Source organism: Mytilus edulis, chromosome 4 (assembly GCF_963676685.1).
Source record: "Mytilus edulis chromosome 4, xbMytEdul2.2, whole genome shotgun sequence".
Classification (NCBI taxonomy): domain Eukaryota; kingdom Metazoa; phylum Mollusca; class Bivalvia; order Mytilida; family Mytilidae; genus Mytilus; species Mytilus edulis.
The window spans coordinates 90,371,887-90,398,922 of record NC_092347.1 but is presented as its reverse complement, the minus strand read 5'-3'; the positions used below and the strand labels follow the sequence as shown (position 1 = coordinate 90,398,922).

The 27,036-nt window shown below is 32.8% G+C and overlaps 1 protein-coding gene and 1 pseudogene across 8 annotated transcripts in view; one reads left to right on the top strand and one right to left on the bottom strand.

The window, feature by feature from the left end:
* The window catches only part of LOC139521000 (myotubularin-related protein 10-B-like), a 34,640-nt gene extending 31,835 nt beyond the window's left edge, over positions 1-2,805 (bottom strand). For 4 of the 8 annotated variants that reach the window (XM_071314132.1, XM_071314134.1, XM_071314135.1 and 1 more), the window contains exon 1: positions 2,627-2,758. In XM_071314132.1, coding sequence (XP_071170233.1) covers positions 2,627-2,680 — 54 coding nt within the window. In that variant the 5' untranslated portion in view covers positions 2,681-2,758. Of the gene's footprint in view, positions 1-2,626 lie in introns of all 8 variants that reach the window. The other 4 variants (XM_071314136.1, XM_071314138.1, XM_071314140.1 and 1 more) reach the window with 2 other exon arrangements.
* Positions 2,806-19,603: 16,798 nt separating this feature from the next.
* Positions 19,604-20,505, top strand: LOC139520999 (histone H1-delta-like; annotated as a pseudogene).
* The last annotated feature ends 6,531 nt before the right edge of the window (positions 20,506-27,036 follow it).

Here is a 27,036-nt window from a genome sequence, read left to right as displayed (position 1 = left end):
AATGTTTGAAGGGTCTTAAGCTTATTCAAACCATATAAGTCGGTATGAAACACCAAAACGGAATGAACAATAACCGATTACGTTTTGTAGTTTACAAATTATAAAACTGGTTCCCGTCAAACTACAACACTTTGTTCGAGTGTAGTGGAATACAAGCAAAAACCAGTGTAAACTGGGTCCTGGCTGATTTAATACTACACAATGATGCATAATGATAACACAAGCAGATTCCAGTTTGTATGGAAAATAGGAAATACGAAACCAAGCGCGGTAGGCAGAGAAATGTAATGAAGTTCAGGTCGGCAGTTATGGAACAATGACTGCGTCATTTTCCAAAAATAAAAGAATAAAATAAATAAAATATTACATTATATATTTTTGCGATTGAAACATGTTAAGCAAGAATGTGTCCATAGTACATGTATGCCCCACTCCCACTATCATTTTCCATGTTCAGTGAACCGTGAAATTGGGGTCAAAACTTTAATTTTGAATCATATCATATCATAGTGAACATGTGTACTAAGTTTTAAGTTGATGTGACTTCAACTTTATCAAAAACTACCTTGACCAGAAACTTTAACCTGAAGTGGAACAGATGAACAGATGAATGAAAGAACGTACGAACAAACAAACAGACAAACAAACAGACGGACAAACGGACCAACAGACCAGAAAACATAATGCCCCTCTACTATCGTAGGTTGGGCATAAAAAAAAATTAATAATAAATAGTATTTTCATGGTAAAAAATTAATAACAAATAAAAAACAATATTAAATAGAAAATCAACTTTGATGTAAATACTCTTTCTTAATGAATATCCATTGATGAAAGTCTGAATGCTGTTGCTAGATTTTTTTATTGAAAATATATGCAATTTTAATCATTTAATACTTAACAAGTTTTAGTATGTGTTCATAGTACACGGATGCCCTACTCGCACTATCATTTTCTATGTTCGGTGGACCATGAAATCTGGATCAAAACTCTAATTTGGCATTAAAATAAGAAAGATCTAACATATCATAGTGAACATGTGTATTAAGTTAAGGGACGACATCATTTCACTGACCCCCTCCCGCTCTCTTAACTTAATTTTGGAAAAATTCATTGACCAATAAGAATGTATGCAAAATCGTTGTCAATAATAAACATAGCTTGCAGCAATTTTGACCCCCACCCCCAAACTATTTGAATAAAGTTATTTATCCTTCATTGATCTGTTGATGTCGTCCCCTAGACCATAACTCGTCCCCTAGACCATAACTCGTTCAAACTTAAGTCAATTCAGTCCTTTTCCATCCAGTCTCAAAATAAAATAATAAATAATTACTATATAAAAGTTATTGTTTCAGGTTGAGAGTAACCTGAACCTCACTGTTAGTGGTTTTTATAATCTTTTTCAAAAAAGAAAATTAATGTTTGCATCAGCTTTCCAGCTAAAAAAAATTGGTTAAAATGTTAAATTAAAATAAGATGAAAGTCATAATGAAAATTACTGATAAATGTTCATTACCGGTAATTCTGATTGTACTAACATCTGTAATAAGTTTTTCTCTTACAATTATGCATCAATGATAGTCTTGATAACTTCTAATAAAATCATAATCAACATAACTTATAAGTGCTACACATGAATAAATGTATATTGTAAAATTATCCCTATGCATTAAAGGTGATAAATGTATTTTAATTCAAATATTCAACATTATCGCTATTTTGTGCATTTTTCTTTTGATCTTTTTTTGTGATAATTTTCATATCATGCTTCTCGCTTGAGATGGAAAAATTATCGCTAGAAACTAAGGAGGCCACGTGGCGTTGCTAACGAAATTGACATGAAATTGACAACGTCCTCATAGGTAAAATAGCGATAAACAGATTATCATTGGTCATCTCAACTCGATTGCTTTTCTCACTTTCGCTGTACCAGCTCAAGCGAGAAAATCAATCTCGTTGAGATGACCAACGATAATCTATAATTAAAAAAATATATGTAAATAATTATTAATTTTGTCAAATGTATGTTTTATACATAGTATATGCCAAGCTCTAATATTAATGAATTATCAAATAAATGTCTCATCTACTAAATGATATTTTATGAATATGCACACAAAAATGTCAATATAGTATGGCCCAGATCAAGGATTTGCATAGTAACAAATCCTTGCCCAGACCAAAGGCACATTTCTTAGTCTGTTTGTTGGTATTGTTCCAAATATAATCAAATTCAGGAATAGTATTTCCATTGGAGGAAATAATCAGTATGTATTTGTTCCTGATGGTATTGTGGATATGGAATAATATTATGTCATTCACAATGTAAATGTACACTGAAAAAGCACAACAAGACACCAACTTGTGACCAAGAGGAACTTCTGTACTGTATACAGGAAAACTGAATATATATTGACACATTGAGAAAACTATAACCCAATGTGTTATTTGTATCATTTAAACAAATTTATTTACAACATTTTTAACATACAATAAAGAAGACAACATATTCGTATACATAAACAAATATCAAATATACGTTACTGTTTTTCAGGTGAGGTTACATTTTCCCATTGACTTCAGGAAATAATCAAGCGTATGAATATAAAGAAAACAGTCATACCTCTTTACCCCGTTCAGTTTCATTTCTGGTTAGATATGAAATAAAGTTGGACATTCTTTTAACTTGAATTTAGACCATTTTAATCGTCATCCTCCTTCACACCCACTATTATATGGGAGATAACTGTTGATGTAAATAATGGAGTTATCTTCCCCTAGTTTGTATCGCATCAGATTTTCATGATCAAGGACGTATGTATGTGATACGTCCTTGACATGATGATGTATGTATAATAAAATCTCAGTGAGCCCAAGGATTTGTAGTGAGAAATACAATACTATACAAATCCTTGATGCGCCTTACATTATATCTAATACATAAAATACGATGTATTAATGGAAAGAAAAACTCAATTCTTGTTACTTTCAAATCTTATACATTGTCCCAATGATTACAAAAGCAATTTTACAAATACATATTGTATTTTATTACTTTTTACTTTTATTGCATTAGGCAGTGGCTATAGCCACTTAGATGCTATTTTACCGGCTCTGGCTCCGGCAAAATAGCGATTTATATAGAATTTTGCTATTTTACCGGTCTTATTTCAACTTTTTAACAAGACTATCATGGAATAATATGAAAAAATATTGTACACACGATACATAGGCGCATAGAAATCTAGCTATTGACACATTCATTCTATAAATGTTGAATACTTAAATGTATATAGAGTGGGGTGCTCATTTTCGCCATATCTTTCTATGCGGTTTTCTACAGTTGATGTTCAGGTCTATATATGTTTATGAAGTATACTGATATTTCTCCATGAAGATAACTTCAAATGCAAAATATTCTGAAGCTTGAAAACGTGTTTGTCTAAAAAGTTAAATTGAAGGGTGTTTGAAATTTCCTAATGTTTGGTCAATGGGGGACACATATTCACCGTTTTCCACATCTATTTTAAACCAAACAACTGCAGCTTTAACCAGTATTTATCAAATCAATTGCATTATAGATGAATAGCAGACATTTCAAAGATGTAAAGGACTGAAATTAAGGGCAATCAGTCAAAGAATTACTAAGAAATATTTCTTTGAAATCCTGTTTTTCATTCAGGAAATTGGCCGTAAGTCGTTGTCCTTTGCGGTAAGTGCCTCATTTTTGTCTAAGTGTAAAGAATAATCATATTTATTATAAAAATACAATTTAACTGCATATTTCTCCCATTTCAGCCATCTTTTGAAGTTTTTACACCTCGGCGAAATTGTGTCCCCGGCGAATATGTGCGCCCCACCCTATCTGCAAATTTTGCAAAAGTGATGCAGACGCAAAAGAATCAAATGTTACGTCCAGTTCATGTCTGCAGTGGCAACACCTTTCTGGGCCCAGACTAAAAAAAATATTTGAAAATCACCACTGAAAAGTAAGGCACTGTAACACTCGTAAAGCAGTTTGAGTTTGTTGGGTGCTACTTTTTGTTTTATTAAAAGTTTTAAACCGCATGATATCGATTTTATATATGGGTTCGTATTTTTTGCTTATGTATATTATATAGATTGTTTGCTTAAGTGTATTATATAGATTTTTTTATTGTGTGTATTATATAGATTTTTTTGCTTATGTGTATTATATATATTTTTTTGCTTATGTGTATTATATAGATTTTTTTAAAGAATCGTTTGTATACCTCCTATTAAAGAGAAAAAAAAAGAACTAGTATCAATTTTCATATTTTACTTTTTAAAAATGTTTAAAAAAGACATGTTTTAGAGACTGTAATGAATATCAATTTTACAATGATATGCACGTTTTGTATAAATGTCTAACCGGCTTCCGTACATAGTTGTATAGGCATTTTTTTTTAAGTGTATATTTCTATATTTTTTTCTATTATTAATTTCTATACTTCGATCTATTTCAATCTTAATTAAGAACGGCAAAATAGCAAACCTCGATATAAATCGCTATTTTGCCAGAACCGGCAAAATAGCGCCTAGGAGGATATGTTGCTGCAGCCGGCAAAATAGCCACTGTCATTCTTTAATTGTCATATAAGTAGGATCCTACGAGTAAAATGCTACTTGTGACATAAAACAAAAAATAACAACAACAAAAAATAACTGATTTTATTATACCTTACTATCATTTTTCTATACAAGAAAGAATGAAATATATGTGCTATTTCATTCCACAGACTATTTGCCAGTCAATAGTTTCAAAAACTATATAATCATATTTCCCGCACTTTTTAATACACAATAATGATGTCATTAACTATTCATACCGCGGCATGGGTTTGTTCGCTTGACAACATCAAACACTTATATCATAAACGGTATAGTCTGCATGTGTCTATATCACAAATTCAAATTAAATATCACTTACAAGAAGCAATTTATAAAAGAGAAAGAAAATCTTATGGACGCATGTTTAAGGATCTAAAATATAGTACTAAATTTATAATATGGATCTGTCGTTGAATTTGCAGTTGGTGTACTTTAGCTAGAATTTATTTTATCATGCTTGGAAATTTTAACACAAGTTTTCCCAGTCTTGATTGCAGTAAATGAAATATCTATTAATACAACATGAAATATGAAAAATAATGTAAAGTTCGTCTTGTGTAATGTGACGTTTTTCTTTTCTTTCAGATGATATACGAAGACTTTCGGAAACACTTAATAATTGGGTTGTTCAGTATAATAAAACGCCTAATGACTGATTGTGCGGGTAATAGCAGGTTTGTTGTCCCTTCGCATACACGGCTTCGCCTCGAGCAATAGTTGTTATCTCGGGAACAACAAACTTACTAGTACCCTCACACCCAGTCAATAGGTGTATATAAATACACACACACATATATATATATACAAGCAAAATAACTAAGAATCCTCTGTCCTCAGCTCTAAAGACTGTTCATAAAGGAACCTGTTTTTTTTTTCCGCTTGGTTTATATTCGAATAATTTTGCAGGACTACTATTTTTTCAGTATCAGACAGAATTGGAAATACAGGATTATCTATTGCGATGTCATTACAAGTTTTATACGTTATTTATTATTAATTTGACAATAGAGGAGAAAGTGGTTTTCATCTTCTAAGGGTTTTAAATAAACTCATCATAGATACCAGGATTAAATTTTGTATTTACGCCAGATGCGCGTTTCGTCTACATAAGACTCACCAGTGACGCTCGAATCCAAAAAAAGTTATAAAGGCCAAATAAGGTACAAAGTTGAAGAGCATTGAGGACCAAAATTCCTAAATTTTTGCCAAATACAGCTGAGGTAATCTATTCCTGAAGTAGAAAAGGCTTAAGCCTTAACATATATTAGTTAGTCATGTTCTTTTGTCTCGAGATATTTTAAGATATCTACCCTTTCCTTTTTTAATTAATCAGTTATCCCATATTATTATTTTTAAAGCACTGATTTGTATAGTTCTTCTTTGTATAGATTATTTACTAAACAAATCCTTGTCTTTAGCTTATTTTTGATAATTTCAATGGTACGCGTGCAACTTTACCCGGGCTTCTAATACCAGAGACATGTACAGGTCTCTGCTTATACTCTAATCCTAACACTGATACTTCCGATCAAACAACTGCCACACTGTAAAATCAAAGAACTGAATAGCTCTGAGGGGAAAGACGGCACTTGTTGCTATTTTTTTTTTTTTGGGTATCTTTTGATATTCTTCATATAACGAATAAAAAAGCTAGAACATGTAGAAAGGTTGACGATATTGAAATCAATTGTTGTTTAATGTAATTTCGTTTCCTTAGTTTATGATTCAATTTGGACCAATGGAAGAGATCTGCATATTCTAAATCGAAACATTCGATAAAAGTTGATAGCTAATTATCTAAGATTCAACTGAATTCTGTCATTTAACAAAAACTACAATATTTTTTGAAATCTTAATTGTGTACCACTGAACTGCAGGCTAGGGCCATTTTCCTTTTTTTTTTTGTGACAGTACTCTAAGATTTTTATTTCTTTTATTAAGAAAGTTATATAGGATTGAAAAATCTATTCAGTTTTAAATTTCCATTGATTAAGTTCCCAGTTACAACTCTCATAAAACAATATAAAAAACTAATAAAAAACAATATGATTGATGTAAACTGTGTGAAGCTTGTTTCCAGATCCTACATTTTGAAATATTGGTAAATTTCCTGAATAAATAGGTTTAAACTACAAAATGCAACATTTTTAATTTATTTATTTATTTTTACCATTATAATGATTATGTTGGTACACAAAATTTAGTTTTAATGGAAGACTACTTATCATATACTAAATGTCACATTTTAAGTGTTCAGATACATTAACTTTTATTTTAGTAGATAATTACTCATCAATTGAGATGCTCCTGAATTGGAGGAAGATTCTCAAAACAGAATTTTACAGAAAAAATGAAGAAAAAAAAAGTTCTCTCACCATTTTCATGTATCACCACGGCCTATGTTTACTTTGAAAATTGTTGACCTACAAATTCAAGTATTGCATGTTGATGTTTGAACCATCTACAGCAAACATAATTATGTTTAAATTTACAGTGAGTTGCTTATAGGTGTTACTGTAAAACTTTACCTATAGCTCAACCTGTTTTTAAAATTGACAACACAATAGGGACATTTAAATTGACCAGTTGGTATTGTTAGATTTAAATCTACCTTGATGCTACCTGTAAAAAATTTTATTCACCTAACCCAAAGTTTCAGCATGCTTTTTTCCTGAACTTTTTCTTACCTAGGATTATTCTATTGAGAGATTTTTATTTTACTGTCATTCAAAAAATTAGGAGTTATCAAGCCAAACAAGAATGACTATATCATATATGTTATTTTCTTGCAGTTTATTTAAAATTGCATGGCCTAAAATGCACTACATTTCATCTTAATGTTTGCATAGCCACTACTAGCAGTGTTTTAAAATACCCTAAATAATCCAGTCGTAATATTTCACTCACTTTATGAAACATCAAAATCATATTTGAATTAACAATTTCTTTTATTTTTTTACACTGATATTTGACATCTCATCCAGAATTCCAAAGTTTTTAAATAATTCCCAATTTTATTCATTTTTCACTACTTCACTAGATTTTTTTCTAAATCCATAGTATAAATTCTGATTAACTTCCCATGATATACATCCTAATTTAACAGGTGCAGAATCTATAAATAATTCAGAATCTTGTAATTTTTTTTTATCATTTCCATTACTATATTCCAAATAGTTATCCTCACTTTACAAATATTTTGTAATATTTTATTTATATTTTTACTATATATCACTTGATTCTTCTATATCCACAGTAAACATTTTATTTCATTTCCTATTATAAATTTCCAAATCAAACAATATTTGATCCAGAATTTTATAATGACTATTTCCAATTTCACATTCACTTAAAACATTTCCCCACGTTAGGAATATTTTAGAATATTTTACTTTCATTTTTCACTTTATCACTAGATTAGACTATATCCACTGCATTAATTCAACATTTTATTTCATTTCCAAGATCCCATTTAAATGGTAAATCATCTTAAGTTTGTAATAGATCCGATCCCAAATTAATAATGAATGTTTTTAAAATCACATTTAAAGCCACAGAAACATGTTGGATGAACTCACACTATATCTCCTACTTGAATTCCAGTTTTGAAATTTTTTAATCTTTAACATAACTAAATCCCATCGTATGAAAATTTGAATTTCCTTGAGCAAACACAGCATTTTATGCACAAAAGTCCCACTAATATTATAATAGATTTCAAAGAAAAAACACAGCAAGGTATACTCCAAACTTATTTTCGAATTTTACATGTACAACATCATATGTAAGCCCCAAAAAACAGTTTGAATGAATTATTTCCTCCTTGATGTCCTTCATGACAATAAAATCTTGAAAAAAACACATCACATTTTAAGAAGCAAAATTGCTATAAAAAATCTAAGAAGTGAATTCAAATAAAATAAATCCAATATTGTATGCACAATGACACCAAAAGATTTCAAACATTGCAAATAATAATCCAAAATGAGAATCTTGAAGGGACATGTGAAGAAATGAACAACATATCCATCTGAAAATTTAAACTGTAACTGGTCAATTTAAGTGTCCCTATTGTGTTGTCAATTTTAAAAACAGCTTGAGCTATAGGTAAAGTTTTACAGTAACACCTATAAGCAACTCACTGTAACAAATACCAATTTTTAATTAGTGCACGAACTCTGAGAATGATTTAACTAACCAGTGAAGGATGTCCCTGCTTCTGCTTAGTGTAGCATTCCAACAATGACGTCGCTATAAAATATAATGTAGGTTGGATATATTTAGAATATCTCGTCATACTGATTTTTCAGGATTGTAAAAGAAACGTAAATAGTGTAAAGGAGAGACCAAGATACGATAATTTCGCGAGAAACAGAAGGGAAATGTGTTAAAAAGTTTTTAAAGTCAATCTATTCATTTGTGTGTCTCCTTCTCATCAATCTCGGTAAGATTTGTTGGTGGATTTTCCACACTATAAAAACAAAATGAATGACGTGAGGGGATGTCACTCTGGTCAACCACATAGGGAATTGACGGCTTGAAGCCGTCTTTCCCCAAAAATCGCTTAGACACATACGTCTATCAAGACCAAGTTAACTTACAAAATCTAATTCTAATAATTGAGGCGTGTAAACCTATTATATTAAATTTTTTATCAACTATAAAGACACTACATTGCAGTGATTGCCTTTATGAGAGGAGAAAACATGTCTAGAAAGAGTAAGACATTGATTCGTTTAGGCTATGTGATTCAGTGGCAAAAGTTAAATGCACATCAGGACTAGATCATCTTATTGTGACATGAAAACTGGTATATAATAGCAGAGACATATAATACAATATGGGTCTGATAATAGCAAATAAGATTTGTGTTGTTAATTTGCAGACTTTAAAGACAGATCAAATGTAAATATTTGTTTAATCAGTGTAGGTATGACGTTTTTCAATGTGACGATGTTATAAAAACTAGACAAAAAAAATGTATTCATCAGATTAAGATATCAAATTCTATGTATGTCTTGAAAACTTTTAAGACGGACCAGTCTTGTTATCAAACAAGCCATTTTGTTAGGGTCATACACTTGAAACCAGCCTGAATCCACTGACTCCCTGTTTTTTAGACAATCCGCTGTATCAGTTGACAATTCATATCTGTTCGACAAGCAGTTTAAAAAGACTTCCATTTGTGATGGTCAAGGTTTTTTTTTTTTTTGAATATGTTGTTCTGGAAAGAATCGATATGAACGAAATAGGTGTGTCAATTGAAAAGCAGGGGAATTGTGTAACAGTTGATTTCTAATACTAGTATCAAGTTTAAACTTGTAATCAGTAATTTTGTGGCAATATTTTCAGTGATTTTACAAAATCAATGTAACATATATAATCCACTCATATTATTCTTTGTAGATAAGCTGCTCTCGTTATTCTTTGTTGTGTCTAGTTATATATTGCTGTTTTGTTGGTAGATAAGCTGCTCTCGTTATTCTTTGTTATGTTTAGTTATATAGTGATGTTTTGTTGGTAGATAAGCTGCTCTCGTTATTCTTTGTTGTGTCTAGTTATATAGTGCTGTTTTGTTGGTAGATAAGCTGCTCTTGTCATTCTTTGTTGTGTCTAGTTATATATTGCTGTTTTGTTGGTAGATAAGCTGCTCTCGTTATTCTTTGTTATGTTTAGTTATATAGTGATGTTTTGTTGGTAGATAAGCTGCTCTCGTTATTCTTTGTTGTGTCTAGTTATATAGTGCTGTTTTGTTGGTAGATAAGCTGCTCTCGTTATTCTTTGTTGTGTTTAGTTATATTGCTGTTTTGTTGGTAGATAAGCTGCTATCGTTATTCTTTGTTGTGTCTAGTTATATAGTGCTGTTTTGTTGGTAGATAAGCTGCTCTCGTTATTCTTTGTTGTGTCTAGTTATATATTGCTGTTTTGTTGGTAGATAAGCTGCTCTCGTTATTCTTTGCTGTGTTTAGTTGTATAGTGCTGTTTTGTTGGTAGATAAGCTGCTCTTGTTATTCTTTGTTGTGTCTAGTTATATATTGCTGTTTTGTTGGTAGATAATCTGCTCTCGTTATTCTTTATTGTGTTTAGTTGTATAGTGCTGTTTTGTTGGTAGATAAGCTGCTCTCGTTATTCTTTGTTGTGTCTAGTTATATATTGCTGTTTTGTTGGTAGATAATCTGCTCTCGTTATTCTTTATTGTGTTTAGTTGTATAGTGCTGTTTTGTTGGTAGATAAGCTGCTCTCGTTATTCTTTGTTGTGTCTAGTTATATATTGCTGTTTTGTTGGTAGATAAGCTGCTCTTGTTATTCTTTGTTGTGTCTAGTTATATAGTGCTGTTTTGTTGGTAGATAATCTGCTCTTGTTATTCTTTGTTGTGTCTAGTTATATAGTGCGGTTTTGTTGGTAGATAAGCTGCTCTTGTTATTCTTTGTTGTGTCTAGTTATATAGTGCTGTTTTGTTGGTAGATAAGCTGCTCTCGTTATTCTTTGTTGTGTCTAGTTATATAGTGCTGTTTTGTTGGTAGATAAGCTGCTCTTGTTATTCTTTGTTATGTCTAGTTATATAGTGCTGTTTTGTTGGTAGATAAGCTGCTCTCGTTATTCTTTGTTGTGTCTAGTTATATAGTGCTGTTTTGTTGGTAGATAAGCTGTTCTCGTTATTCTTTGTTGTGTCTAGTTATATAGTGCTGTTTTGTTGGTAGATAAGCTGCTCTCGTTATTCTTTGTTGTGTTTAGTTATGATAGTGCTGTTTTGTTGGTAGATAAGCTGCTCTCGTTATTCTTTGTTGTGTTTAGTTATATTGCTGTTTTGTTGGTAGATAAGCTGTTCTCGTTATTCTTTGTTGTGTCTAGTTATAGTGCTGTTTTGTTGGTAGATAAGCTGCTCTCGTTATTCTTTGTTGTGTTTAGTTATGATAGTGCTGTTTTGTTGGTAGATAAGCTGCTCTCGTTATTCTTTGTTGTGTTTAGTTATATAGTGCTGTTTTGTTGGTAGATAAGCTGCTCTCGTTTTTCTTTATTGTGTTTAGTTATATAGTGCTGTTTTGTTGGTAGATAAGCTGCTCTCGTTATTCTTTGTTGTGTCTAGTTATATAGTGCTGTTTTGTTGGTAGATAAGCTGCTCTCGTTATTCTTTGTTGTGTCTAGTTATATAGTGCGGTTTTGTTGGTAGATAAGCTGCTCTCGTTATTCTTTGTTGTGTCTAGTTATATAGTGCTGTTTTGTTGGTAGATAAGCTGCTCTCGTTATTCTTTGTTGTGTCTAGTTATATAGTGCTGTTTTGTTGGTAGATAAGCTGCTCTTGTTATTCTTTGTTGTGTTTAGTTATGATAGTGCTGTTTTGTTGGTAGATAAGCTGCTCTCGTTATTCTTTGTTGTGTCTAGTTATATAGTGCTGTTTTGTTGGTAGATAAGCTGCTCTCGTTATTCTTTGTTGTGTCTAGTTATATAGTGCTGTTTTGTTGGTAGATAAGCTGCTCTTGTTATTCTTTGTTGTGTCTAGTTATATAGTGCTGTTTTGTTGGTAGATAAGCTGCTCTCGTTATTCTTTATTGTGTTTAGTTATATAGTGCTGTTTTGTTGGTAGATAAGCTGCTCTCGTTATTCTTTGTTGTGTCTAGTTATATAGTGCTGTTTTGTTGGTAGATAAGCTGCTCTCGTTATTCTTTGTTGTGTCTAGTTATATAGTGCGGTTTTGTTGGTAGATAAGCTGCTCTTGTTATTCTTTGTTGTGTCTAGTTATATAGTGCTGTTTTGTTGGTAGATAAGCTGCTCTCGTTATTCTTTGTTGTGTCTAGTTATATAGTGCTGTTTTGTTGGTAGATAAGCTGCTCTCGTTATTCTTTGTTGTGTCTAGTTATATAGTGCGGTTTTGTTGGTAGATAAGCTGCTCTCGTTATTCTTTGTTGTGTCTAGTTATATAGTGCTGTTTTGTTGGTAGATAAGCTGCTCTCGTTATTCTTTGTTATTTTTAGTTATATAGTGCTGTTTTGTTGGTAGATAAGCTGCTCTTGTTATTCTTTGTTGTGTCTAGTTATATAGTGCTGTTTTGTTGGTAGATAAGCTGCTCTTGTTATTCTTTGTTGTGTCTAGTTATATATTGCTGTTTTGTTGGTAGATAAGCTGCTCTCGTTATTCGTTGTTGTGTCTAGTTATATAGTGCTGTTTTGTTGGTAGATAAGCTGCTCTTGTTATTCTTTGTTATGTTTAGTTATATATTGCTGTTTTGTTGGTAGATAAGCTGCTCTCGTTATTCTTTGTTGTGTTTAGTTATATAGTGCTGTTTTGTTGGTAGATAAGCTGCTCTTGTTATTCTTTGTTGTGTCTAGTTATATAGTGCTGTTTTGTTGGTAGATAAGCTGTTCTCGTTATTCTTTGTTGTGTCTAGTTATATAGTGCTGTTTTGTTGGTAGATAAGCTGCTCTCGTTATTCTTTGTTATGTCTAGTTATATAGTGCTGTTTTGTTGGTAGATAAGCTGCTCTCGTTATTCTTTGTTGTGTTTAGTTATATAGTGCTGTTTTGTTGGTAGATAAGCTGCTCTTGTTATTCTTTGTTATGTCTAGTTATATAGTGCTGTTTTGTTGGTAGATAAGCTGCTCTCGTTATTCTTTGTTGTGTCTAGTTATATAGTGCTGTTTTGTTGGTAGATAAGCTGTTCTCGTTATTCTTTGTTGTGTCTAGTTATATAGTGCTGTTTTGTTGGTAGATAAGCTGCTCTCGTTATTCTTTGTTATGTCTAGTTATATAGTGCTGTTTTGTTGGTAGATAAGCTGCTCTCGTTATTCTTTGTTGTGTTTAGTTATATAGTGCTGTTTTGTTGGTAGATAAGCTGCTCTCGTTATTCTTTGTTGTGTCTAGTTATATAGTGCTGTTTTGTTGGTAGATAAGCTGCTCTCGTTATTCTTTGTTGTGTTTAGTTATATAGTGCTGTTTTGTTGGTAGATAAGCTGCTCTCGTTATTCTTTGTTGTGTTTAGTTATATAGTGCTGTTTTGTTGGTAGATAAGCTGCTCTCGTTATTCTTTGTTGTGTCTAGTTATATAGTGCTGTTTTGTTGGTAGATAAGCTGCTCTTGTTATTCTTTGTTGTGTTTAGTTATATAGTGCTGTTTTGTTGGTAGATAAGCTGGTCTTGTTATTCTTTGTTGTGTTTAGTTATATAGTGCTGTTTTGTTGGTAGATAAGCTGCTCTTGTTATTCTTTGTTGTGTTTAGTTATATAGTGCTGTTTTGTTGGTAGATAAGCTGCTCTTGTTATTCTTTGTTGTGTCTAGTTATAGTGCTGTTTTGTTGGTAGATAAGCTGCTCTCGTTATTCTTTGTTGTGTCTAGTTATATATTGCTGTTTTGTTGGTAGATAAGCTGCTCTTGTTATTCTTTGTTGTGTCTAGTTATATAGTGCTGTTTTGTTGGTAGATAAGCTGCTCTCGTTATTCTTTGTTATGTCTAGTTATATAGTGCTGTTTTGTTGGTAGATAAGCTGCTCTCGTTATTCTTTGTTGTGTCTAGTTATATAGTGCTGTTTTGTTGGTAGATAACATGCTCTCGTTATTCTTTGTTGTGTTTAGTTATATAGTGCTGTTTTGTTGGTAGATAAGCTGCTCTTGTTATTCTTTGTTATGTTTAGTTATATAGTGCTGTTTTGTTGGTAGATAAGCTGCTCTTGTTATTCTTTGTTGTGTCTAGTTATATAGTGCTGTTTTGTTGGTAGATAAGCTGCTCTCGTTATTCTTTATTGTGTTTAGTTATATAGTGCTGTTTTGTTGGTAGATAAGCTGCTCTTGTTATTCTTTGTTATGTTTAGTTATATAGTGCTGTTTTGTTGGTAGATAAGCTGCTCTCGTTATTCTTTGTTATGTTTAGTTATATAGTGCTGTTTTGTTGTTAGATAAGCTGCTCTCGTTATTCTTTGTTGTGTCTAGTTATATAGTGCTGTTTTGTTGTTAGATAAGCTGCTCTCGTTATTCTTTGTTGTGTTTAGTTATAGTGCTGTTTTGTTGGTAGATAAGCTGCTCTCGTTATTCTTTGTTGTGTCTAGTTATATAGTGCTGTTTTGTTGTTAGATAAGCTGCTCTCGTTATTCTTTGTTGTGTCTAGTTATATAGTGCTGTTTTGTTGGTAGATAAGCTGCTCTCGTTATTCTTTGTTGTGTTTAGTTATAGTGCTGTTTTGTTGGTAGATAAGCTGCTCTCGTTATTCTTTGTTGTGTCTAGTTATATAGTGCTGTTTTGTTGGTAGATAAGCTGCTCTCGTTATTCTTTGTTGTGTTTAGTTGTATAGTGCTGTTTTGTTGTTAGATAAGCTGCTCTCGTTATTCTTTGTTGTGTTTAGTTATATAGTGCTGTTTTGTTGGTAGATAAGCTGTTCTCGTTTTTCTTTGTTGTGTCTAGTTATATAGTGCTGTTTTGTTGGTAGATAAGCTGCTCTCGTTATTCTTTGTTGTGTTTAGTTATAGTGCTGTTTTGTTGGTAGATGAGCTGCTCTCGTTATTCTTTGTTGTGTCTAGTTATATAGTGCTGTTTTGTTGGTAGATAAGCTGCTCTCGTTATTCTTTGTTGTGTTTAGTTGTATAGTGCTGTTTTGTTGGTAGATAAGCTGCTCTCGTTATTCTTTGTTGTGTTTAGTTATATAGTGCTGTTTTGTTGGTAGATAAGCTGCTCTCGTTATTCTTTGTTGTGTCTAGTTATATAGTGCTGTTTTGTTGGTAGATAAGCTGCTCTCGTTATTCTTTGTTGTGTTTAGTTGTATAGTGCTGTTTTGTTGGTAGATAAGCTGCTCTTGTTATTCTTTGTTATGTCTAGTTATATAGTGCTGTTTTGTTGGTAGATAAGCTGCTCTCGTTATTCTTTGTTGTGTTTAGTTATATAGTGCTGTTTTGTTGGTAGATAAGCTGCTCTTGTTATTCTTTGTTATGTCTAGTTATATAGTGCTGTTTTGTTGGTAGATAAGCTGCTCTCGTTATTCTTTGTTGTGTCTAGTTATATAGTGCTGTTTTGTTGGTAGATAAGCTGCTCTCGTTATTCTTTGTTGTGTTTAGTTGTATAGTGCTGTTTTGTTGGTAGATAAGCTGCTCTTGTTATTCTTTGTTATGTCTAGTTATATAGTGCTGTTTTGTTGGTAGATAAGCTGCTCTCGTTATTCTTTGTTATGTTTAGTTATATAGTGCTGTTTTGTTGGTAGATAAGCTGCTCTCGTTATTCTTTGTTGTGTCTAGTTATATAGTGCTGTTTTGTTGGTAGATAACATGCTCTCGTTATTCTTTGTTATGTCTAGTTATATAGTGCTGTTTTGTTGGTAGATAAGCTGCTCTCGTTATTCTTTGTTGTGTCTAGTTATATAGTGCTGTTTTGTTGGTAGATAAGCTGCTCTCGTTATTCTTTGTTGTGTCTAGTTATATAGTGCTGTTTTGTTGGTAGATAAGCTGCTCTCGTTATTCTTTGTTATGTTTAGTTATATAGTGCTGTTTTGTTGGTAGATAAGCTGCTCTCGTTATTCTTTGTTGTGTCTAGTTATATAGTGCTGTTTTGTTGGTAGATAACATGCTCTCGTTATTCTTTGTTATGTCTAGTTATATAGTGCTGTTTTGTTGGTAGATAAGCTGCTCTCGTTATTCTTTGTTGTGTCTAGTTATGATAGTGCTGTTTTGTTGGTAGATAAGCTGCTCTTGTTATTCTTTGTTGTGTCTAGTTATATAGTGCTGTTTTGTTGGTAGATAAGCTGCTCTCGTTATTCTTTGTTGTGTTTAGTTATAGTGCTGTTTTGTTGGTAGATGAGCTGCTCTTGTTATTCTTTGTTGTGTTTAGTTGTATAGTGCTGTTTTGTTGGTTGATAAGCTGCTCTTGTTATTCTTTGTTGTGTTTAGTTATGATAGTGCTGTTTTGTTGGTAGATAAGCTGCTCTTGTTATTCTTTGTTGTGTTTAGTTATGATAGTGCTGTTTTGTTGGTAGATGAGCTGCTCTTGTTATTCTTTGTTGTGTTTAGTTATATAGTGCGGTTTTGTTGGTAGATAAGCTGCTCTTGTTATTCTTTGTTGTGTTTAGTTATATAGTGCTGTTTTGTTGGTAGATGAGCTGCTCTTGTTATTCTTTGTTGTGTTTAGTTGTATAGTGCTGTTTTGTTGGTTGATACACCACTTGCGTTATTCTTTTTTCTGTTTAGGTATAGTGCTGTTGTTCATGTAAATAAGCTCTTCATGTTGTTCTTTGTTATTTTTATCACTATGATGGTGCAAACCACCTCATTACATAATTATATAAAGTGATAGACAAGGCTTGAGTCAAAAACGAACTGAATGACACGACCTTAATGTAAAACGCATTTCTTACCAATAATTGACGACACCATACACTTCTATCTGTCTAGTGAAAAATTGCTAGATTATAATAAGATTGATCAATAGAAAATAGTACAGCAATATAAAAATAAAGGGTTTAAAGAGACCTTTTAGTCTTAATGCAAGAATTTTTGTATGAGTTGCTGTTGGCTTTGTACTAGCCTGCTGGTACTCTCAGATATGTGCTTAGTAAATTGCGAATGAAAATGAGGAATGAGTCAAAATGACCATGTACGACCAAAGAGCATATACAACCGAAGGCCACCAACACGAGAAAATTTTGCACCCGAAGGTGCTCCTAAACATACAAATGAACCTAGATTGTATTTAGGATACAAGACTAACAAAGGCCAGAGGATCATGACGTGAGACAGGAGCAAAGATGCGGCGGGGTTAAACGTGCCGTTTTTGAGATATAAACAATCTATTATAACTATTTCTAGCCAATGTAGAATAAACAAGCACACAAACATACGCAGCCTCAGTTAAAATATAAGTCCGAGTCCGATGTTAGAATAGGTAACACAAGAAACTAAGCAGAATGACAATGATGCATATATTAACAAAGGACTAAGTACTACCAGTTACTGACATACCAGCTCCAGACTTCAATTAAACTGATTGAAAAATGATGGTTTCATCATCTGAAAATCAAGTACAATCCCTCCCGTAAGGGGTTTAGTATCATACCACCATAAAATATATGAGAAGAACATAACCCGTATCATGCCAACGACTTAGTGTCTATTTGTTGTGGGATGTATCCGACCACTTCCACTCTGTGTTTTAGTGCTTAGTATCGATCTGATGAGTTTAGCTCTTTTCAACTGATTTTTATAGTTGATAATATATTGTAATGTTACACCACTGTTAGGTGGGGGCTGACATATTTAACCCCACCACATTCTGTATATGTGCCTATCCCAAGCCAGAAGCCTGGAATTCATTGCTTGTCGTCTGGTGCTGTATATCATATTTGTTTTTAGCGCATGTACACAAATCGTTAGTTTTCTAACTTGGATTGATTTACCTTTGTCAATTCATGACTTTTTATAGCGACTATATGCCGAATGGGTTTTACTCATTGTTGACGGCCGAACAGTGACCTATAGTTGTTAATTCCTGTGTCATTTGCAATCATATAACACATTCTCTTATTTCTATATTAACTTTAAATTCTCTTGTTACTAAGTTGTATATCATATCCTTATTTTAGATAGAAGGCTGAATCATGGAAAAAAGGGAGGCATTTTTTTTTCTCTCTCTACAACTTTTAAGAAAAAAAAACCATTCATGATAATCTAACGAAATAACACTGTAAAACCCCCGTAAGTGATAAAAAGTTAAAAACTCATGGTATGCTGTAAGAGGATAATATCCACGAATCAGAAATATCTTCCGCCACTCATCTTCACTTGATGGGGAAAAAAGTAGACAGATCGAGAAATTATTATTGAGACTCGTTTTAAATTAGTATAGAATGAAAAGCAATCATGGAGAATAAAAAAAAACTAATATGTTTTCTTGCAGACCAAAGGCATTTGTGTGTCCGTAAATAATCTACTTATATACTTTAACAAAACTAAAGGTATAAATTTAAGGTACATTGTATATTTATTTTAGAGACAACGATTCAGTGCCTGAGTTGCAAACTTAATAGCACTCTAGGTAATTAAAAAGAATGTTTGTTTGAAAATTACAATTTATGGATTTTTTTTTTTAGTTAAAAAGACATTTATAATATCAATATATGTTAAGGATTTTTAGCTGTAGACTATCTATAAATAACCCGAAAAGGAAAGTAGGTCAGACATTGTTAATTATAGATGCAATTATATTTTAAGAGCATGTCTGTTGACTCTCTTGACCAAACTATGACAACTATAAGTGTATCTTAATTTATCATAAACAAATCGAAAGAAAGATAGCTAATATAAACATTCGATAAATATAAAAAATATATCATTTATACATCAAGGCAAGATGGCGCAAATTCAGTATGCTAATGATGTCCCAATAAGTTTCCTTTATTTTGAATGATTTGATCATAATTCTGTTATTTTTTACAGAATTTCTAGAAAATAAACAATGAATAAATATCTTAATATATTCAAAATTATATGACAATCAAGGAATATTCGATAACTGCATAAATTATTGTCGTACGAGAAGACAAAGAAGGCTATGGTGTGCTTTGGGTACCCTTCTGAAATGTGATTTTAAAGAATAACTATATTATATTTTGTATACCAAAAGCTTGATCCTTTCTACTCGAGCTTTCTGTTATATTATTTATTCAATATAAGAAATGAAATTGCAAGTATTTCTCCAGAAACAGCATTTTTCAACAAAACTGACAGGGTCATTGATAAGTGGCCCCTTCTTTTTATACAAACCACAATAAATGTACTACAATTCAGAACAAATTTTAAGATGCACGGAACTTCTAAGGCATTGATTATTCGCACAGTGTCAACTTCAGGCGATTTTACCTCACAGTCGATACCAGAAACAACATTTTTATTATAAGTGGAAACACATCGCCATTTTAAATCACAATATCGGCAATACACACGCACTTGCTTCCTTGTTGGTGCTTTCTCCGCGGTCCGCGTTTATAATATAAATAAACTGTCAATACCTACTTTCTGTTTCTCTTATTATTTGTAAGGCAAAGACGACGAAAGTTACATTGTTATGTCTGAGGACGCAGTGGCAGAAACGATGGTAGATGAACCAAAGTCTGATGAGGATGTAAAACCTGAAAAGAAAGCTAGTGTTAAATCGCTTAAAAAGAAAACAACACCAACCGTAAGCAAGAAAAAGAAGAAGTCAAAACAAGCACCATCTGACCATCCACACTACAGAGACATGATAAAGGATGCGCTAACAAGTCTCAAGGAGAGAGGTGGAAGTTCGAGACAGGCAATTCTTAAATACATCATAGGAAATTATAAAATTAGTGTAGAAGAAAAAACTGCAAATAATCATTTAAAAATGGCTTTAAGGGCAGGAGTGAAAAATGGAACTTTGACTCAAAGCAAAGGACAGGGCGCTTCTGGTTCGTTTAGGCTGGGAGAAGAAAAAGCAAAGAAATCCCACAAGAAGAAGGAAACTGTTTCGACTCCTCAAAAGAAGGCTAAAAAAACTGCATCACCAAAGAAGGCTAAAAAGCCAACACCTGCGAAGAAGACCAAGAAATCTAAACCAGCAAAAAAGGCAAAATCTCCAAAGAAAAAAGCTGGAAAGAAAGGCAAGGCAAAAGTAGTGAAGGCTGCTGCAGAAACACCTCCAGCTGAATAAACGGAGTGAACAATAACAACATTATTTAGTGTTCCTAAGTATTGTAATTATCTGTGTCGTAGCAGGTCACTGTAATCTTGCCAAGCTAAAGGAAGGACCATGAACAGTTAAATGCACAAAAATGAATGCTATTCTAAATGGAAAACATTGTGACATTAGGATTACAAAACAGTATTCGTATTTGTGGTAATTTGTAGACTAGTACGTAATCAATTAAATTGATTTTATTTTTTATATTCACGTATTATTTTTTGATATAATGAAATGATTTCAATTTGAAATATTTGTTCAGTTAAGTAACAGAATTTGTTCATACTCATATATATTGATTGTGTGTTGATACGAATTATGAATCATTCCCGGAATCGCAAAGTGGTTAATGCTGTTATGTGCGTCTTCCAAATAACCTGATATCCGTTTAAAATTATTGTACATTAAGGGGCGGATCCGATATAGTCGGCTTTTTAAAAGGGGGTTCCCAACCAAGGATAAAGTGGTGGTGGTTGTTGGGGGAGGAGGAGAGACTTTGAACTATATGTCCATATTCAAACTATCTCGGAAAACAAAATAAACGGTAAAAAATCACACACCAAAAAAAATATTAGATGCCCTACCTCTCTAACCGACAAGAAAAGAAGCAAATGAAATGGAAACGGGGAATGCGTCAAAGAGACAACACGACAACTGTTCTACATATTGTTAATCGTGTTAATCAAACATTGAAAATATGGTATAGGGTGATTGATATATGTCAGACCAAACATAACTAGAGCCATATGTTCAGTTTTCAACCTAAAATAAACATCTGCCGGACAATATGTCGCTGCCTTTTACTTCCAAGACGAGAAAGCTATTTTATACGGCCGAAAGCGAATACGTCTCCGCCGTCCGGCTGAGAGATTTGATTTCCAAACAATAACTTGAGTATGAGTGTATCAATTGATCTGTATGTAAATGTACCACAAGGTTCCATACCACAAAAAGAATGTTGGGATTGATTTTGGTGGTTAATGTTTAAACTGTAGGAATTATGGGCTAAACACAATCATACTTCTTGTTCCGGACAATAACTTGAGTTATGATATGTGGAATTGAAGATGGAAATGGGAAATATGTCAAAGAGACAACAACTCGACCAAAGAGCAGACAACAGCCGAAGGTCACCAATAGGTCGTCAACGCAGCGAGGAAAATCTCGGACCCGGGGGTGTTTTTTAGCTGGCACCTTAATGAAATTGTGTTCTAGTTCAGTGAAAATGGACGTCACACTATACTCCAAAATCATACAAATGAGCTAAAAATTAAAAACACAAGACTTACAAAGGTAAGAGACTCCTGACTTGAGACAGGCGCAACAATGCGGCGCGGTTAAACATGTATTTCAGATTACAACCCTCTTCCTATACCTCTAGCCAATGTAGAATAAAGAAACACAAAGCATCACGCACAGTAAAACACAGTTCAAAAGAAGTCCGAGTCCGATGTCAGAATAGGTGACAAAAGAAACTAAGCAGAATGACAATGATACATAAATTAACAAAGGACCACTAGCAGTTACTAAAATTGAGAATGGAAATGGGGAATGTGTCAAAGAGACAACAACCCGACCAAATAAAAAACAACAGCAGACGGTCACCAACAGGTCTTCAATGTAGCGAGAAATTCCCGCACCCGGAGGCGTCCTTCAGCTGGCCCCTAAACAAATATATACTAGTCCAGTGATAATGAACGCCATACTAATTTCCAAATTGTACACAAGAAACTAAAATTAAAATAATACAAGACTAACAAAGGCCAGAGGCTCCTGACTTGGGACAGGCGCAAAAATGCGGCGGGGTTAAACATGTTTGTGAGATCTCAACCCTCCCCCTATACCTCTAACCAATGTAGTAAAGTAAACGCATAACAATACGCACATTAAAATTCAGTTCAAGAGAAATCCGAGTCTGATGTCAGAAGATGTAACCAAAGAAAATAAACAAAATGACAATAATACATAAATAACAACAGACTACTAGCAGTTAACTGACATGCCAGCTCCAGACTTCAATTAAACTGACTGAAAGATTATGATTTCATCATATGAACATCAGGCACAATCCTTCCCGTTAGGGGTTTAGTATCATACCATCATAACATATATGAGAAGAACATAACCCGTGTCATGCCAACAACTGTTTTTAAAAAATAATGTGTTTAGTTCCGATGCAAAGACCTTATCAGTGACTCAATATTAACGCCAAAATATGCAATCTTTAATGACTTGACAACAGTATCGTAATTATATCCCTTCTTAATAAGTCTATTCAAAGGTTTTGTAAGTTTCTGAGGTGAATACTGACACCTTTGTGCTTAATAAAGAATATTACCATAAAAAATTGGATGTGAAATACCTGAACGTATTAGAAGTCTGCATGTTGAGCTATATTTACGAATGATGTCTTTATACCGATGATAAAATTTAGTAAATGTTTTGACTAGTTTGTGATATCGAAAACCCTGGTGTAATAATTTTTCAGTAATACATAAATTTCTCTCGTTAAAATCTAAAACATTGTTACATACACAAGCGAATCGTACAAGTTGAGATATATAAACACCTAAACACTGTCTTTTTGCATTACTAAATATTAACGTATTTAACGTTGCCATCACTATTTCTTTGTTTTCTGGCAATGTGCAGTTTACTATCCATATCCGCATACTGAAATTTATACGGATATGGATAGTAAACTGCACCCGTATACTGAAATTTTTCAGTATACGGATATGGATAGTAAACTGCACATTGCCAGACGGAAAACAAAGAAATAGTGATGTCAACGGTAAATACGTTAATAAAGTAATGCAAATAGACAGGAAATAATAAAACATAAATTAAATACATTGCTTTACAAAATTTTAATCTGCTAACCGAGTCCCTGTGCTCCAGACCTCAATCAACTGATTGAAAGATTAATATGTCTTCATCAAATGAAAATCAAGTACTCCGGTCGTTAGCGGTCGTTAGGGGTTTAGTAATGTACCATCAGAAATATATGAGACAGAGAGAAACATAACCCGTATCATGTCTACAACTGTTTTTAAAATAAATGTGTTTATTTCCGATGCAAAGACCTTATGAGTGAATCAATATTAATACCAATATATGCAATCCTTAATGACCTGACAACAGTATCGTACCTATATCCTATCCGAATAAGTCTGTTCCAAGTTCTTTTGTAAGGCAGTCCAAAAGATTGACAAAAGATACAAAAGGGATTTTTCAGTATACGGATATGTATACAAAAGGGATATTCAAACTCATATGTTAAAAAAAAACTAAGTCCAAAGTACAAGGATGCCCCACTCGCACTATCAATTTTTATGTTCAGTGGACCGTGAAATTTGGGTATAAACTCTAATTTGGCATTAAAATTAGAGAGATCATATCATGGGGAACATGTGTATTAAGTTTCAAGTTGATTTGACTTCAACTTGGCCAAAAACTTTAACCTCAAGCGGGACAGACAGACGGACAAACGAACGGACGAACGATCAGACCGGAAAACACAATGCCCTCTACTATTGTACGTGGGCATAAAAAAAAAACATGGCCAAAAAACCCTGAAAACAACTAAATGACAAACAGTACACAAAATGCAAGGAATAACGATCTTTGCATAGAAGAGAATTATGTTGCATGTGTGTCCAGTTTTTGGTTAGTCTGGTAATTGCTGTACCCATTTGTTTATTAAGCCTATTCTGTAAACCTGCAAATGCGCAGTGTTGTTTTCTTTTGAAGACAAAAAGTATCAAATAACTATGTTATTGATGATCTTATATATGTTTTAAAGTTTTAAACAATCTCGTTAATTTCCTCTATCAAAGATTGCTTCTGATAGCCATATTTTTTCATTTGCCAGTAACAAAATAAGGGGCATAGGTAGAGGAGTTTTCATTCACCAAGTTTGCTGCAATGGGCCAAGAAGTTGAAAACGTAATTTTCTGGTTTATAAACTTTTAATGATGGTTTTATACTGAGCAGTTTTGTCATGCACCAGTTTTCTGAATTTATTAGTTAATTGGAAAATAGATCATTGAGATGGGAGTTATCTTTGTGGGCCCGGCTGTGAATAATGTGTAGTAAATAAATGTATCTTTACCATAGGACATGTGGTAGTCAACTGAAACCAAAGCTTTTGACCTTGACCTTTGACCTAGAAAGACATACATACATTATGACAAACTGTCTGGTGTTGGTTAATCTACATGTCAAGTATAAACTTTGAAATCATAATAGTTCTCAAAATATAGAGCAGACACAGCTTATTAAAGGAAATGGGGTAGTCAACTGAAACCATTTTTTTTACCTAGACCTTTGACCTGGAAAGTTGTACATCCATTATGACACTCCCTCTGGTGTTGGTTAATATACATGTCAGTCTAAACTTTGAAAGATATAGAGCGGCCACAATCTTTACCATTGAATATGGGGTTGTCAATTGAAACCATAGTTTTTGACCTTGATCTTTGACCTTAGAAGTTGTAATACACTATGACACACCTTCAATTGAAACCATAGTTTTTGACCTTGACCTTTGATCTAAGAAGCTGTAATATATTATGAAACACCTTCTGGTGTTGCTTAATATACATGTCAAGTATAAACTTTCAAATCATAATAGTTCTCAAGATATACAGCAGACATGATCTTTACCATAGGACATGAGGTTGTAAACTTAAACCAAAGTTTTTGACCTTGGAAGTTGTACAAACATCATGAAACACCCTCTGGTGTTGGTTAATATACAGGTCAAGAATAAAGTATGAAATTATAACAGTTCTCTAGATATACAATTTGTTACGGGTGGACAGACTGTTCACTACAGGGCAACCCCGACTCGGCGAGGCCCTATTTATTTGCTTAATATCATGAGTGCTATATTTTAGTTAGTGTATTATGCACAGATAAAACAAATCAACAAGCTTTTAATTGGAATTTTAAATTTGTTACAAAGATAATTTTTAATAGAAAAATACATAAATCAAATTCTACTTCAAATTGATACTCTAGATTTTTTACTAATTCTATAGCGATTATACAAATACAAAGCTTTGTTTTAGCAATAAAATAAGATATATGCACCAACATATATGCACCTACACCAGGAATGCAATATATGCCTGTCCATATGTTTATAGAATTGTTGCAAGAAATAAATGAAATATTAGGCAATAAATCATAAGCTATTAAATAAGATTGCACACGCTGAAATGTCTCTGCTTCTTTACAAATCATTGATTTTATGTTGACAGTCCTAAATATAAAACTTTATTAATTTACAACTGTCATATAAATCTAATATTAATCAAGAAAACTAAACATTGACCAATGAACCATGAAAATTAGGTCAAGGTCAGATGAATCATGCCAGGCAGCTATTTCTTCCATACAACAAATATAGTTAACCTATTGCTTATAGTTTAAGAAAACAGACCAAAACACAAAAACTTAACACTGAGCAATGAACCATGAAAAAGAGGTCAAGGTCAAATAAAACCTGCGTGACTGACATTAATATTATAAAATATTTCCATATACCAAATATAGTTGACCTATTGCCTATTATTAGAAAAAAGACCAAAAATCAAAAACTTAAATATAACCACTTAACCATGAGCTCAAGGTCAGATGACACCTGCCAGTTGAACATGTACACCTTTACAGTTCATCCATACACCGAATATACTAGACCTATTGCTTATAGTATCTGAGATATGGACTTGACCACCAAAACTTAACTTTCTTCACTGATCCATGAAATGAGGTTGAGGTCAAGTGAAAAGTGTCTGACAGTCATAAGAACCTTGCAAGGTAAGCACATACCAAATACGGTTATCATATTACTTATAATAAGAGAGAATTTATCATTGCAAAAAATCTTAACTTTTTTTTCAAGTAGTCACTAAACCATGAAAATGAGGTCAAGGACATTGGACATGACATACCTGTCAACTGACCCAGATTCTGCGTTTATAAAAATCTTTTAAAGTGTAATGAAATAATAATAATTAAGATTTAAAATGACTTAACCAAGTGAATATGCATTGATGTTTTGGTATACATTATAAGAAAATGTACCATAAATACTGAAATTCAGCTCGAAAAAGTTCGTACGCGTTATGACCTGAGATTTGATTCTTCAATGCAGGTCATGACCTGCATTTTCTTCGTCACAGGTTGACAGGTATGTCATGTGACTGACGGAAACTTCTTAACATGAGGCATCTATATACAAAGTATGAAGCATCCAGGTCTTCCACCTTCTAAAATATAAAGTTTTTTAAAAGAAGTTAGTTAACGCCGCTGCTGACACCGCCACCGGATCAATATCCCTATGTGGAGCTTTCTGCAACAAAAGTTGCAGGCTCAACTATTGTCCTGAAGAGAAAATTGCCTGGAATATCCTTAAAAGTTGCCTCATATTTCCCATTTAAAGTCCACTTATTTTGGAAAAACAAACCCTTATATTTCAAATATGCATGTGCTGGACATGAATGAAAAATCATAACATTTTTTTAAATCAAAAGGTGCCTTACTTAAAATGATCCCAACAATAGTATAATGCTTGGAGTAAATAAACCTGAGCATTCTCAAGTTAGTGCACATGTTAAATACTAACTGATTCTTAATGGTTAAACATATAAAGCTTGAATAACAAACCAGAACTGGTTTTTTATTTAATAAAAGGGAGATAACTCTTACCAATTAAAACAGCAGATGCT